The sequence below is a fragment of the Carcharodon carcharias genome (assembly GCF_017639515.1).
Source record: "Carcharodon carcharias isolate sCarCar2 chromosome 36 unlocalized genomic scaffold, sCarCar2.pri SUPER_36_unloc_11, whole genome shotgun sequence".
NCBI lineage: Eukaryota > Metazoa > Chordata > Chondrichthyes > Lamniformes > Lamnidae > Carcharodon > Carcharodon carcharias.
The window spans coordinates 71,138-87,503 of NW_024470728.1; the positions used below are offsets into that span (position 1 = coordinate 71,138).

General features: G+C 45.1%; 1 protein-coding gene across 1 annotated transcript in view; it reads right to left on the reverse strand.

The window, feature by feature from the left end:
• LOC121274398 (ras-related protein Rab-25-like) overlaps nucleotides 1–16,366 on the reverse strand; it is a 53,346-nt gene that overhangs the window by 18,504 nt on the left and 18,476 nt on the right. The window contains exon 2 of the mRNA XM_041181697.1: nucleotides 3,816–4,011. Within this exon, the coding sequence (XP_041037631.1) occupies nucleotides 3,816–4,011 (196 nt within the window). The remainder of the gene's footprint in view (nucleotides 1–3,815; nucleotides 4,012–16,366) is intronic.

The window sequence follows — 16,366 nt, forward strand, 5'->3', positions numbered from 1 at the left end:
GGGCTGGAGGTGGTTACAGAGATAGGGATGGGTGTAGGGGCTGGAGGAGGTTACAGAGATAGGGAGGAGTGTAGGGGCTGGAGGAGGTTACAGAGATAGGGAGGGGTGTAGGAGCTGGAGGAGGTTACAGAGATAGGGAGGGGTGTAGGGACTGGAGGGGGTTACAGAGATAGGGAGGGGTGTAGGGGCTGGAGGAGGTTACAGAGATAGGGAGGGGTGTAGGGGCTGGAGGGGGTTACAGAAATAGGGAGGGGTGTAGGGGCTGGAGGAGGTTACAGAGATAGGGAGGGGTGTAGGGGCTGGAGGAGGTTACAGAGATAGGGAGGGGTGTAGGGGCTGGAGGAGGTTACAGAGATAGGGAGGGTTGTAGGGGCTGGAGGGGGTTACAGAAATAGGGAGGGGTGTAGGGGCTGGAGGAGGTTACAGGGACAGGGAGGGGTGTAGGGGTTGGAGGAGGTTACAGAGATAGGGAGAGGGTGAGGAGGGATTTGAAAACGAGGGTGAGAATTTGAAAATGGAGGTATTGCCGGACCGGGAGCCAGTGTGGGTCAGCGAGCACAGGGGGTGATGGGTGAACGAGGACTGGGTGTGAGTTCGGACACGGGGACAGCAGAGTTTGGGATGAGGTGAAGATTCCGAAGGGTAGAATGTGGGAGAGCAGCCGGGAGAGGGTTGGAATAGTCGAGTCTGGAGGGAACGAGGGTGTAGGTGAGGGTTTCAGCAGCGGATGAGCTGAGACAGGGGGTGGAGTCGGGCGATGTTACGGGGGTGGGAATAGGTGGTCTTAGCGATGGCGCCAATATGAGGGCGGAAGCTCATCTCGAGGTCAAACGTGACACTGAGGCTGTGAAGAGAGCGGCTTAATCTGCGCCTGTTACCGGGGAGAGGGATGGAGTCGGTCACTAGGGAACGGAGGTTGTGGTGCGGAACATAGACAATGGCCTCCATCTTCTCAATATTCTCTTGCCTCAAATGTTTCATCACCACATTATAAACAATCATTGGGTGATGGGCTTATGCTCCCCCTACTCCTGTCACATCCACAATCTAACACCCACCCCACACGTTTTCCAATAGCAGTCATGTCATCTTTTGCATCCACCCGAGAGGTCAGACTGGGATCTAGGTTTAACGTCTCATCCTGAAGGATGGCACCTCTGACAATGCGGCACTCCTTCAGTACTGACCCTCCCACAGTGCAGCACTCCCTCAGTACTGACCCTCCGACAGTGCGGCACTCCCTCAGTACTGACCCTCCGACAGTGCGGCGCTCTCTCAGTACTGACCTTCCGAAAGTGCGGCACTCCCTCAGTACTGACCCTCCGACAGTGCGGCACTCCCTCAGTACTGACCCTCCGACAGTGCGGCGTTCCCTCAGTACTGACCCTCCGACAGTGCGGCGTTCCCTCAGTACTGACCCTCCGACAGTGCGGCGTTCCCTCAGTACTGACCATCGGACAGTGCGGCACTCCCTCAGTACTGACCCTCCGACAGTGTGGCGCTCCCTCAGTACTGACCCTCCGACAGTGCAGCACTCCCTCAGTACTGACCCTCCGACAGTGCGGCATTCCCTCAGTACTGACCCGCCGACAGTGCGGCTCTCCCTCAGTACTGACCCTCCGACAGTGCGGAGTTCCCTCAGTACTGACCCTCTGACAGAGCAGCGCTCCCTCAGTACTGACCCTCCAACAGTGCGGCACTCCCTCAGTACTGACCATCCAACAGTGTGGCGCTCCCTCAGTAGTGAACTTCCGACAGTGCGGCGCTCCCTCAGTACTGACCCTCCGACAGTGCGGCGCTCCCTCAGTACTGAGCCTCCAACAGTGCAGCACTCCCTCAGTACTGACCCTCCGACAGTGCAGCACTCCCTCAGTACTGACCCTCCGATACTGCGGCGCTCCCTCAGTACTGACCCTCTGACAGTGCGGCACTCCCTCAGTACTGACCCTCTGACAGTGCGGCTCTCCCTCAGTCCTGACCCTGCGACAGTGCAGCTCTCCCTCAGTACTGACCCTCTGACAGTGCGGCGCTCCCTCAGTACTGACCCTCTGACAGTGCGGCACACCCTCAGTACTGACCCGCCGACAGTGCGGCTCTCCCTCAGTACTGACCCTCCGACAGTGCGGCTCTCCCTCAGTACTGACCCTCTGACAGAGCAGCGCTCCCTCAGTACTGACCCTCCAACAGTGCGGCACTCCCTCAGTACTGACCCTCCGACAGTGCGGCACTCCCTCAGTACTGACCCTCCGATAGTGCGGCGCTCCCTCAGTACTGACCCTCCGACAGTGCAGCACTCCCTCAATACTGACCCTCTGACAGTGCGGCACTCCCTCAGTACTGACCCTCCGATAGTGCGGCACTCCCTCAGTACTGACCCTCCGACAGTGCAGCACTCCCTCAGTCCTGACCCTGCGACAGTGCAGCTCTCCCTCAGTACTGACCCTCTGACAGTGCGGCGCTCCCTCAGTACTGACCCTCCGACAGTGCAGCACTCCCTCAGTACTGACCCTCCGACAGTGCGGCACTCCCTCAGTACTGACCCTCTGACAGAGCAGCGCTCCCTCAGTACTGACCCTCCAACAGTGCGGCACTCCCTCAGTACTGACCCTCCGACAGTGCGGCACTCCCTCAGTACTGACCCTCCGATAGTGCGGCGCTCCCTCAGTACTGACCCTCCGACAGTGCAGCACTCCCTCAATACTGACCCTCTGACAGTGCGGCACTCCCTCAGTACTGACCCTCCGACAGTGCGGCACTCCCTCAGTACTGACCCTCCGACAGTGCAGCACTCCCTCAGTCCTGACCCTGCGACAGTGCAGCTCTCCCTCAGTACTGACCCTCTGACAGTGCGGCGCTCCCTCAGTACTGACCCTCCGACAGTGCAGCACTCCCTCAGTACTGACCCTCCGACAGTGCAGCACTCCCTCAGTACTGACCCTCTGACAGAGCAGCGCTCCCTCAGTACTGACCCTCCAACAGTGCGGCACTCCCTCAGTACTGACCCTCCGACAGTGCGGCACTCCCTCAGTACTGACCCTCCGATAGTGCGGCGCTCCCTCAGTACTGACCCTCCGACAGTGCAGCACTCCCTCAATACTGACCCTCTGACAGTGCGGCACTCCCTCAGTACTGACCCTCCGACAGTGCGGCACTCCCTCAGTACTGACCCTCCGACAGTGCAGCACTCCCTCAGTCCTGACCCTGCGACAGTGCAGCTCTCCCTCAGTACTGACTCTCCGACAGTGCGGCACTCCCTCAGTACTGACCCTCCGATAGTGCGGCGCTCCCTCAGTACTGACCCTCCGACAGTGCAGCACTCCCTCAGTACTGACCCTCTGACAGTGCGGCACTCCCTCAGTCCTGACCCTGGGAGTAACCAGCCCCAAATCCGCGCTCTCGAATCTGGGAAAGAGTCCGGAAGCCAGAACCATTTCACTTGGTCGGGGTGGGGGTGAGAGGCTGATTCACATTGAGCCACGAGTGACAAAGGGAGGGCGACGGTGAAAGGGAATTGTGGAGGAGACTGTCCAAGTGGGGCACACTCTCCCGTCTGTCTGTCAGTGGGGTGGGGGCGAAGGCAGGGACAAGTGGAGGCCATTCAGCCCCTCGGGGATCTCTGCCACTCCGTTAAGATGGTGGCTGATCTGGTGTCTCAAGACCATCTATCCGAATTGCGGGAGACTCTGTGAACCGGGGGGGGGTTGGGGGTCGGGTGGGAGGGGCTGGGAGGGGGTGGGGGGGAATGGGGAGGGGGAGGGGGAGGAGAGTGGGGGAGGGGGATGGGGAGGGGGAGCGGAGTGCAGACTTGTACATACGCGGAAGTGATGGCTCGGTAGCGTTCCAGTCCCGCCGTGTCCCAGATCTGGGTCTTCACAGGCACGCCCTCAATGATCACAGTCCGCGTGGAGAACTCGACACCGATTGTGGTCCGACTGTCGTGGTTAAACTCGTTGCGAGTGAAACGAGACAAAAGGTTGCTCTTCCCCACGCCGGACTCTCCGATCAGAACCACTGGGAGCAGATAGACAGACACTGATTCAGGCAGAAACCCGGAATGAGTTACAGACTGGAATCTAATCGAGGGGTTCGGGTGTGTTTATATATAGAATAACAGATACCCAGGAGTGAGTTACAGACTGGAATCTAATCGAGGGGTTCGGGGTGGTTTATATATAGAATAACAGATTCCCGGGAGTGAGTTACAGACTGGAATCTAATCGAGGGGTTCAGGGGTTTATATACAGAATAACAGATACCCGGGAGTGAGATACAGACTGGAATATAATCGAGGGGTTCAGGATGTTTATACATAGAATAACATATACCCGGGAGTGAGTTACAGACTGGAATCTAATCAAGGGGTTCGGGTGGGTTTATATATAGAATAACAGATACCCGGGAGAGTGTTACACACTGGAATCTAATAGAGGGGTTCGGGTTGGTTTATATATAGAATAACAGATACCCGGGAGCGAGTTACAGACTGGAATCTAATCGAGGGGTTCGGGGTGGTTTATATATAGAATAACAGATTCCCGGGAGTGAGTTACAGATTGGAATCTAATCGAGGGGTTCAGGGGTTTATATACAGATACCCGGGAGTGAGATACAGACTGCAATCTAATCGAGGGGATCGGGGGGTTTATATATAAAATAACAAATACCCGGGAGTGAGTTACAGACTGGAATCTAATCAAGGGGTTCGGGGAGTTTATACATATAATAACAGATACCCGGGAGTTAGTTGCAGACTAGAATCTAATCGAGGGGTTCAGGGTGTTTATATGTAGAATAACAAATACCCGGGAGTGCGTTACAGACTGGAATCTAATCGAGGGGTTTGGGTGGTTTATATTCAGAATAACAGATAACCGGGAGTGAGTTACAGACTGTAATCTAATTGAGGTGTTCGGGGTGGTTTATATATAGAATAACAGATACCGGGGAGTGAGTTACAGACTGGAATCTAATCGAGTGGTTCAGGGTGGTTTATATAAAGTATAACAGATACCCAGGAGTGAGTTACAGGCTGAAATCCAATCAAGGGGATCGAGTGGTTTATAATATAGAATAACAGATACCCGGGAGTGAGTTACAGACTGGAATCTAATTGAGGTATTCAGGTGGTTTAAATATAGAATAACAGATAGCCGGGAGTGAGTTACAGACTGGAATCTAATCGAAAGGGTTCGGGTTGGTTTAGATATAGAATAACAGATACACGGGAGTGAGTTACAGACTGGAATCTAATCGAGGGGTTCGGGATGGTTTAAATATACAATAACAGATACCCGGGAGTGAGTTACAGACTGGAATCTAATCGACGGATTCAGGTGGTTTATATATAGAATAACAGATTACCAGGGAGTTAGTTACAGACTGGAATCTAATCGAGGGGTTCGGGGTGGTTTAAATATAGAATAACAGATACCCGGGAGTGAGTTAAAGACTGGAATCTAATCGATGGGCTTGGGTGGTTTATATATTGAATAACAGATACCCGGGAGTGAGTTACAGATTGGAATCAAATCGAGGGTTTCGGGGGAGTTTATATATAGAATAACAGATACCCGCTAGTGAGTTACAGACTGGAATCTAATCGAGGGGTTTGGGTGTTTTATATATAGAATAACAGATACCCGGGAGTAAGTTACAGACTGGAATCTACTTGAGGGGTTCGGGTGGTTTATAATATACAATGACAGATACCCGGGAGTGAGTTACAGACTGGAATTTAATCGAGGGGTTCAGTGGGATTATACATAGAATAACATTTACCAGGGAATGAGTTACAGGCTGGAATCTAATCGAGGGGCTCGGAGTGGTTGACATACAGAATAACAGATACCCGGAAGCGCGTTACAGACTGGAATCTAATTGAGGTGTTTGAGATGGTTTTTATATGGAATAACAGATAACTGGGAGTGGGTTGCAGACTGCAATCTAATCGAGGGATTCAGGTGGTTTATATATAGAACAACAGATACCCGGGATTGGGTTACAAACAAGAATCTAATCGAGGGTTTCAGGTGGTTTATATACAGAATAACAGATACCCGGGAGTGAGTTACAGACTGGAAATCAGTCGAGGGGTTTGGCTGATTTATATATAGAATAACAGATACACGGAGCGAGTTACAGACTGGAATCCAATCGAGGGGTTTGGGTGGTTTATATAGAGAATAACAGATACCCGGGACTGAGTTACAGACTTGAAACCAATCGAGGGGTTCAGGGGCTTTATATATAGAATAACAGATACACGGGAGTGAGTTACACACTGGAATCTAATCGAGCGGTTCACGTGGTTTATATATAGATTAACAGATACCCGGGAGTGAGTTACAGACAGGAATCTAATCGAGGTGTTCGGGGTGGTTTATATACCGAATAACAGATACCCGGGAGTGAGTTACAGATTGGAATCTAATCGAGGGATTTGGGTGGTTTATAATATAGAATAACAGATACACGGGAATGAGTTAGAGACTGGAATCTAATCGAGGGGTTCGGGTGGTTTATATTCAGAATAACAGATACCCGGGAGTGAGTTACAGACTGTAATCTAATTGAGGTGTTCGGGGAGGTTTATATATAGAATAACAGATACCGGGGAGTGAGTTACCGACTGGAATCTAATCGAGTGGTTCAGGGTGGTTTATATAAAGTATAACAGATACCCAGGAGTGAGTTACAGGCTGAAATCCAATCAAGGGGATCGAGTGGTTTATAATATAGAATAACAGATTCCCGGGAATGAGTTACAGACTGGAATATAATCGAGGGATTCAGGTGGTTTATATATAGAATAACAGATACCCAGGAGTGAGTTACACACTGGAATCTAATCGAGGGATTCGGAGTGGTTTACATATAGAATAACAGATACACGGGAATGAGTTACAGACTGGAATCTAATCGAGAGGTTCGGGATGGTCTAAATATAGAAAAACAGATACCAGGGAGTGAGTTACAGACTGGAATCTAATCAACGGATTCAGGTGGTTTATATATAGAATAACAGATACCCAGGAGTGAGTTACAGACTGGAATCTAATCGAGGGGTTCAGGGGGTTTATATATAGAATAACAGATACCCAGGAGTGAGTTACAGACTGGAATCTAATCGAGGGGTTTGGGAGGTTTATATATAGAATAACTGATACCCAGGAGTGACCTCTGGACTGGAATCTAATCAAGGGTTTGGGTTGTTTATATATAGAATAATAGATACCAGGGAGTGAGTTACACACTGGAATCTAATCGCGGGGTTCAGGGGATTTATATATACAATAACAGATACCCAGGAGTGAGTTACACACTGGAATCTAATCAAGGGGTTTGGGTGGTTTAAATATAGAATAACAGATTCCCGGGAGTGAGTTACATACTGGAAACTAATCAAGGGGTTTGGGTGGTTTATATATAGAATAACAGATACCAGGGAGTGAGTTACAGACTGGAATATAATCGACTGGTTCAGGGTGGTTTATATAAAGTATAACAGATACCCAGGAGTGAGTTACAAGCTGAAATCCAATCAAGGGGATCGAGTGGTTTATAATATAGAATAACAGATTCCCGGGAATGAGTTACAGACTGGAATATAATCGAGGGATTCAGGTGGTTTATATACAGAATAACAGATACCAGGGAGTGAGTTACAGACTGGAATCTAATCGAGGGGTTCGGGGTAGTTTATATATAGAATAACAGATACCCGGGAATGAGTTACAGACTGGAATCTAATTGAGGTATTCAGGTGGTCTAAATATAGAATAACAGATACCCGGGAGTGAGTTACAGACTGGAATCTAATCGAGGGGTTCGGGATGGTTTAAATATAGAATAACAGATACCAGGGAGTGAGTTACAGACTGGAATCTAATCGAGGGGTTCGGGCTGGTTTGAATATAGAATAACAGATACACGGGAGTGAGTTACAGACTGGAATCTAATCGACGGATTCAGGTGGTTAATATATAGAATAACAGATACCCAGGAGTGAGTTACACACTGGAATCTAATCAAGGGGTTTGGGTGGTTTATATATAGAATAACAGATACCGGGGAGTGAGTTACAGACTGGAATCTAATCAAGGGGTTTGGGTGGTTTATATATAGAATAACGGATACCCGGGAGTGAGTTACACACTGGAATCTAATCGAGGGGTTTGGGTTGTTTATATATAGAATTACAGATACTCGGGAGTGACTGGAATCTAATCGAGGGGTTCAGGGGGTTTATATATAGAATAACAGATACCCGGGAGTGAGTTACAGACTGGAATCTAATTGAGGGGTTCAGGGGGATTATATATAGAATAACAGAAATCCAGGAGTGAGTTACAGACTGGAATCTAATCGAGGGGTTTGGGAGGTTTATATATAGAATAACTGATACCCAGGAGTGACCTATGGACTGGAATCTAATCAAGGGATTGGGTTGTTTATATATAGAATAATAGATACCAGGGAGTGAGTTACAGACTGGAATCTAATCGCGGGGTTCAGGGGATTTATATATACAATAACAGATACCCGGGAGAGAGTTACAGACTGGAATCTAATCAAGGGGTTTGGGTGGTTTATATATGGAATAACAGGTACCCGGGAGTGAGTTACATACTGGAATCTAATCGAGGGGTTCGGGGTGGTTTATATATAGAATAACTGATACCCGGTAGTGAGTTACAGACTGGAATCTAATCGAGGGATTTGTGATGATTTATATATAGAATAATAGATACCCAGGAGTGAGTTACATACTGGAATCTAATCGAGGTATTCAGGTGGTTTATGCATAGATTAACTTTACCCGGGAATGAGTTACAGACTGGAATCTAATCGAGGGGTTCGGGTGGTTTATATTCAGAATAACAGATGCCCGGGAGTGAGTTACAGACTGTAAACTAATTGAGGTGTTCGGGGTGGGTAATATATAGAATAACAGATACCGGGGAGTGATTTAGAGACTGGAATATAATCGAGTGTTTCAGGGTGGTCTATATAAAGTATAACAGATACCCAGGAGTGAGTTACAAGATGAAATCCAATCAAGGGGATCGAGTGGTTTATAATATAGAATAACAGATTCCCGGGAATGAGTTACAGATTGGAATATAATCGAGGGATTCAGGTGGTTTATATACAGAATAACAGATACCAGGGAGTGAGTTACAGACTGGAATCTAATCGAGGGGTTCGGGGTAGTTTATATATAGAATAACAGATACCCGGGAATGAGTTACAGACTGGAATCTAATTGAGGTATTCAGGTGGTCTAAATATAGAATAACAGATACCCGGGAGTGAGTTACAGACTGGAATCTAATCGAGTGGTTCAGGGTGGTTTATATAAAGTATAACAGATACCCAGGAGTGAGTTACAAGCTGAAATCCAATCAAGGGGATCGAGTGGTTTATAATATAGAATAACAGATTCCCGGGAATGAGTTACAGATTGGAATATAATCGAGGGATTCAGGTGGTTTATATACAGAATAACAGATACCAGGGAGTGAGTTACAGACTGGAATCTAATCGAGGGGTTCGGGGTGGTTTATATATAGAATAACAGATACCCGGGAGTGAGTTACAGACTGGAATCTAATCGAGGGATTTGTGATGATTTATATATAAAATAATAGATACCCAGGAGTGAGTTACATACTGGAATCTAATCGAGGTATTCAGGTGGTTTATGTATAGATTAACTTTACCCGGGAATGAGTTACAGACTGGAATCTAATCGAGGGATTCTGGTGGTTTATATATAGAATAACAGATACCCGGGAGTGGGTTACAAACAAGAATCTAATCGAGGGTTTCAGGTGGTTTATATACAGAATAACAGATACCCGGGAGTGAGTTACAGACTGGAAATCAATCGAGGGGTTTGGGTGATTTATATATAGAATAACAGATACACGGGAGTGAGTTACAGACTGGAATCTAATTGAGGTATTCAAGTGGTTTATATATAGAATAACAGATACCCGCAAGTGAGTTACAGACTGGAATCTAATCAAGGGGTTCAGGGTGGTTTATATATAGAATAACAGATACCTGGGAGTGAGTTACATACTGGAATCTAACTGAGGTATTCAAGTGGTTTATATATAGAATAACAGATACCCGCAAGTGAGTTACAGACTGGAATCTAATCAAGGTATTCAGGGGGTTTATATAGAGACCAACAGATACCCGGGAGTGAGTTACAGACTGGAATCCAATCGAGGGTTTCGTGTGGTTTATATATAGAATAACAGATACCCGGGAGTGAGTTAGAGACTGGAATCTAATAGAGGGGTTCGGGTGGTTTATATTCAGAATAACAGATACCCGGGAGTGAGTTACAGACTGGAATCTAATTGAGGTGTTTGGGGTGGTTTATATATAGAATAACAGATACAGGGGAGTGAGTTACAGACTAGAATCTAATCGAGTGGTTCAGGGTGGTTTATATAAAGTATAACAGATACCCAGGAGTGAGTTACAGGCTGAAATCCAATCAAGGGGATCGAGTGGTTTATAATAGAGAATAACAGATACCCGGGAGTTAGTTACAGACTGGAATATAATCGAGGGGTTCGGGATGGTTTAAATATAGAATAACAGATACCAGGGAGTGAGTTACAGACTGGAATCTAATCGAAGGGTTCGGGATGGTTTAAATATAGAATAACAGATACACGGGAGTGAGTTACAGACTGAAATCTAATCGAGGGATTCAGGTGGTTTATATACAGAATAACAGATACCCGGGAGTGAGTTACAGACTGGAATCTAATCGAGAGGTTCGGGCATGGTTTATGTATAGAATAACAGATACCCGGGAGTGAGTTACAGATTGGAATCCAATCGAGGGGTTCGGGTGGTTTATAATATACAATAACAGATACCCGGGAGTGAGTTACAGACTGGAATCTAATCGAGTGGTTCAGGGTGGTTTATATATAGAATAACAGATACCCAGGAGTGAGTTACAGACTGGAATCTAATCGAGTGGTTCAGGGTGGTTTATATAAAGTATAACAGTTACCCAGGAGTGAGTTACAGGCTGAAATCCAATCAAGGGGATCGAGTGGTTTATAATATAGAATAACAGATTCCCGGGAATGAGTTACAGACTGGAATATAATCGAGGGATTCAGGTGGTTTATATATAGAATAACAGATATCCAGGAGTGAGTTACACACTGGAATCTAATCGAGGGATTCGGAGTGGTTTACATATAGAATAACAGATACACGGGAATGAGTTACAGACTGGAATCTAATCGAGAGGTTCGGGATGGTTTAAATATAGAAAAACAGATACCAGGGAGTGAGTTACAGACTGGAATCTAATCAACGGATTCAGGTGGTTTATATATAGAATAACAGATACCCAGGAGTGAGTTACAGACTGGAATCTAATCGAGGGGTTCAGGGGGTTTATATATAGAATAACAGATACCCGGGAGTGAGTTACAGACTGGAATCTAATCGAAGAGTTCAGGGGGTTTATATATAGAATAACAGATACCCAGGAGTGAGTTACAGACTGGAATCTAATCGAGGGGTTTGGGAGGTTTATATATAGAATAACTGATACCCAGGAGTGACCTCTGGACTGGAATCTAATCAAGGGTTTGGGTTGTTTATATATAGAATAATAGATACCAGGGAGTGAGTTACACACTGGAATCTAATCGCGGGGTTCAGGGGATTTATATATACAATAACAGATACCCAGGAGTGAGTTACACACTGGAATCTAATCAAGGGGTTTGGGTGGTTTAAATATAGAATAACAGATTCCCGGGAGTGAGTTACATACTGGAAACTAATCAAGGGGTTTGGGTGGTTTATATATAGAATAACAGATACCAGGGAGTGAGTTACAGACTGGAATATAATCGACTGGTTCAGGGTGGTTTATATAAAGTATAACAGATACCCAGGAGTGAGTTACAAGCTGAAATCCAATCAAGGGGATCGAGTGGTTTATAATATAGAATAACAGATTCCCGGGAATGAGTTACAGACTGGAATATAATCGAGGGATTCAGGTGGTTTATATACAGAATAACAGATACCAGGGAGTGAGTTACAGACTGGAATCTAATCGAGGGGTTCGGGGTAGTTTATATATAGAATAACAGATACCCGGGAATGAGTTACAGACTGGAATCTAATTGAGGTATTCAGGTGGTCTAAATATAGAATAACAGATACCCGGGAGTGAGTTACAGACTGGAATCTAATCGAGGGGTTCGGGATGGTTTAAATATAGAATAACAGATACCAGGGAGTGAGTTACAGACTGGAATCTAATCGAGGGGTTCGGGCTGGTTTGAATATAGAATAACAGATACACGGGAGTGAGTTACAGACTGGAATCTAATCGACGGATTCAGGTGGTTAATATATAGAATAACAGATACCCAGGAGTGAGTTACACACTGGAATCTAATCAAGGGGTTTGGGTGGTTTATATATAGAATAACAGATACCGGGGAGTGAGTTACAGACTGGAATCTAATCAAGGGGTTTGGGTGGTTTATATATAGAATAACGGATACCCGGGAGTGAGTTACACACTGGAATCTAATCGAGGGGTTTGGGTTGTTTATATATAGAATTACAGATACTCGGGAGTGACTGGAATCTAATCGAGGGGTTCAGGGGGTTTATATATAGAATAACAGATACCCGGGAGTGAGTTACAGACTGGAATCTAATTGAGGGGTTCAGGGGGATTATATATAGAATAACAGAAATCCAGGAGTGAGTTACAGACTGGAATCTAATCGAGGGGTTTGGGAGGTTTATATATAGAATAACTGATACCCAGGAGTGACCTATGGACTGGAATCTAATCAAGGGATTGGGTTGTTTATATATAGAATAATAGATACCAGGGAGTGAGTTACAGACTGGAATCTAATCGCGGGGTTCAGGGGATTTATATATACAATAACAGATACCCGGGAGAGAGTTACAGACTGGAATCTAATCAAGGGGTTTGGGTGGTTTATATATGGAATAACAGGTACCCGGGAGTGAGTTACATACTGGAATCTAATCGAGGGGTTCGGGGTGGTTTATATATAGAATAACTGATACCCGGTAGTGAGTTACAGACTGGAATCTAATCGAGGGATTTGTGATGATTTATATATAGAATAATAGATACCCAGGAGTGAGTTACATACTGGAATCTAATCGAGGTATTCAGGTGGTTTATGCATAGATTAACTTTACCCGGGAATGAGTTACAGACTGGAATCTAATCGAGGGGTTCGGGTGGTTTATATTCAGAATAACAGATGCCCGGGAGTGAGTTACAGACTGTAAACTAATTGAGGTGTTCGGGGTGGGTAATATATAGAATAACAGATACCGGGGAGTGATTTAGAGACTGGAATATAATCGAGTGTTTCAGGGTGGTCTATATAAAGTATAACAGATACCCAGGAGTGAGTTACAAGATGAAATCCAATCAAGGGGATCGAGTGGTTTATAATATAGAATAACAGATTCCCGGGAATGAGTTACAGATTGGAATATAATCGAGGGATTCAGGTGGTTTATATACAGAATAACAGATACCAGGGAGTGAGTTACAGACTGGAATCTAATCGAGGGGTTCGGGGTAGTTTATATATAGAATAACAGATACCCGGGAATGAGTTACAGACTGGAATCTAATTGAGGTATTCAGGTGGTCTAAATATAGAATAACAGATACCCGGGAGTGAGTTACAGACTGGAATCTAATCGAGTGGTTCAGGGTGGTTTATATAAAGTATAACAGATACCCAGGAGTGAGTTACAAGCTGAAATCCAATCAAGGGGATCGAGTGGTTTATAATATAGAATAACAGATTCCCGGGAATGAGTTACAGATTGGAATATAATCGAGGGATTCAGGTGGTTTATATACAGAATAACAGATACCAGGGAGTGAGTTACAGACTGGAATCTAATCGAGGGGTTCAGGGTGGTTTATATATAGAATAACAGATACCCGGGAGTGAGTTACAGACTGGAATCTAATCGAGGGATTTGTGATGATTTATATATAAAATAATAGATACCCAGGAGTGAGTTACATACTGGAATCTAATCGAGGTATTCAGGTGGTTTATGTATAGATTAACTTTACCCGGGAATGAGTTACAGACTGGAATCTAATCGAGGGATTCTGGTGGTTTATATATAGAATAACAGATACCCGGGAGTGGGTTACAAACAAGAATCTAATCGAGGGTTTCAGGTGGTTTATATACAGAATAACAGATACCCGGGAGTGAGTTACAGACTGGAAATCAATCGAGGGGTTTGGGTGATTTATATATAGAATAACAGATACACGGGAGTGAGTTACAGACTGGAATCTAATTGAGGTATTCAAGTGGTTTATATATAGAATAACAGATACCCGCAAGTGAGTTACAGACTGGAATCTAATCAAGGGGTTCAGGGTGGTTTATATATAGAATAACAGATACCTGGGAGTGAGTTACATACTGGAATCTAATTGAGGTATTCAAGTGGTTTATATATAGAATAACAGATACCCGCAAGTGAGTTACAGACTGGAATCTAATCAAGGTATTCAGGGGGTTTATATAGAGACCAACAGATACCCGGGAGTGAGTTACAGACTGGAATCCAATCGAGGGTTTCGTGTGGTTTATATATAGAATAACAGATACCCGGGAGTGAGTTAGAGACTGGAATCTAATAGAGGGGTTCGGGTGGTTTATATTCAGAATAACAGATACCCGGGAGTGAGTTACAGACTGGAATCTAATTGAGGTGTTTGGGGTGGTTTATATATAGAATAACAGATACAGGGGAGTGAGTTACAGACTAGAATCTAATCGAGTGGTTCAGGGTGGTTTATATAAAGTATAACAGATACCCAGGAGTGAGTTACAGGCTGAAATCCAATCAAGGGGATCGAGTGGTTTATAATAGAGAATAACAGATACCCGGGAGTTAGTTACAGACTGGAATATAATCGAGGGGTTCGGGATGGTTTAAATATAGAATAACAGATACCAGGGAGTGAGTTACAGACTGGAATCTAATCGAAGGGTTCGGGATGGTTTAAATATAGAATAATAGATACACGGGAGTGAGTTACAGACTGAAATCTAATCGAGGGATTCAGGTGGTTTATATACAGAATAACAGATACCCGGGAGTGAGTTACAGACTGGAATCTAATCGAGAGTTTCGGGCATGGTTTATGTATAGAATAACAGATACCCGGGAGTGAGTTACAGATTGGAATCCAATCGAGGGGTTCGGGTGGTTTATAATATACAATAACAGATACCCGGGAGTGAGTTACAGACTGGAATCTAATCGAGTGGTTCAGGGTGGTTTATATATAGAATAACAGATACCCAGGAGTGAGTTACAGACTGGAATCTAATCGAGGGGTTTGGGAGGTTTATATATAGAATAACTGATACCCAGGAGTGACCTCTGGACTGGAATCTAATCAAGCGTTTGGGTGGTTTATATATAGAATAATAGATACCAGGGAGTGAGTTACACACTGGAATCTAATCGCGGGGTTCAGGGGATTTATATATACAATAACAGATACCCAGGAGTGAGTTACACACTGGAATCTAATCAAGGGGTTTGGGTGGTTTATATATAGAATAACAGATTCCCGGGAGTGAGTTACATACTGGAAACTAATCAAGGGGTTTCGGTGATTTATATATAGAATAACAGATACCAGGGAGTGAGTTACAGACTGGAATATAATCGACTGGTTCAGGGTGGTTTATATAAAGTATAACAGATACCCAGGAGTGAGTTACAGGCTGAAATCCAATCAAGGGGATCGAGTGGTTTATAATATAGAATAACAGATTCCCGGGAATGAGTTACAGACTGGAATATAATCGAGGGATTCAGGTGGTTTATATACAGAATAACAGATACCAGGGAGTGAGTTACAGACTGGAATCTAATCGAGGGGTTCGGGGTGGTTTATATATAGAATAACAGATACCCGGGAGTGAGTTACAGACTGGAGTCTAATTGAGATATTCAGGTGGTCTAAATATCGAATAACAGATACCCGGGAGTGAGTTACAGACTGGAATCTAATCGAGGGGTTCGGGATGGTTTAAATATAGAATAACAGATACCAGGGAGTGAGTTACAGACTGGAATCTAATCGAGGGGTTCGGGCTGGTTTGAATATAGAATAACAGATACACGGGAGTGAGTTACAGACTGGAATCTAATCGACGGATTCAGGTGGTTAATATATAAAATAACAGATACCCAGGAGTGAGTTACACACTGGAATCTAATCAAGGGGTTTGGGTGGTTTATATATAGA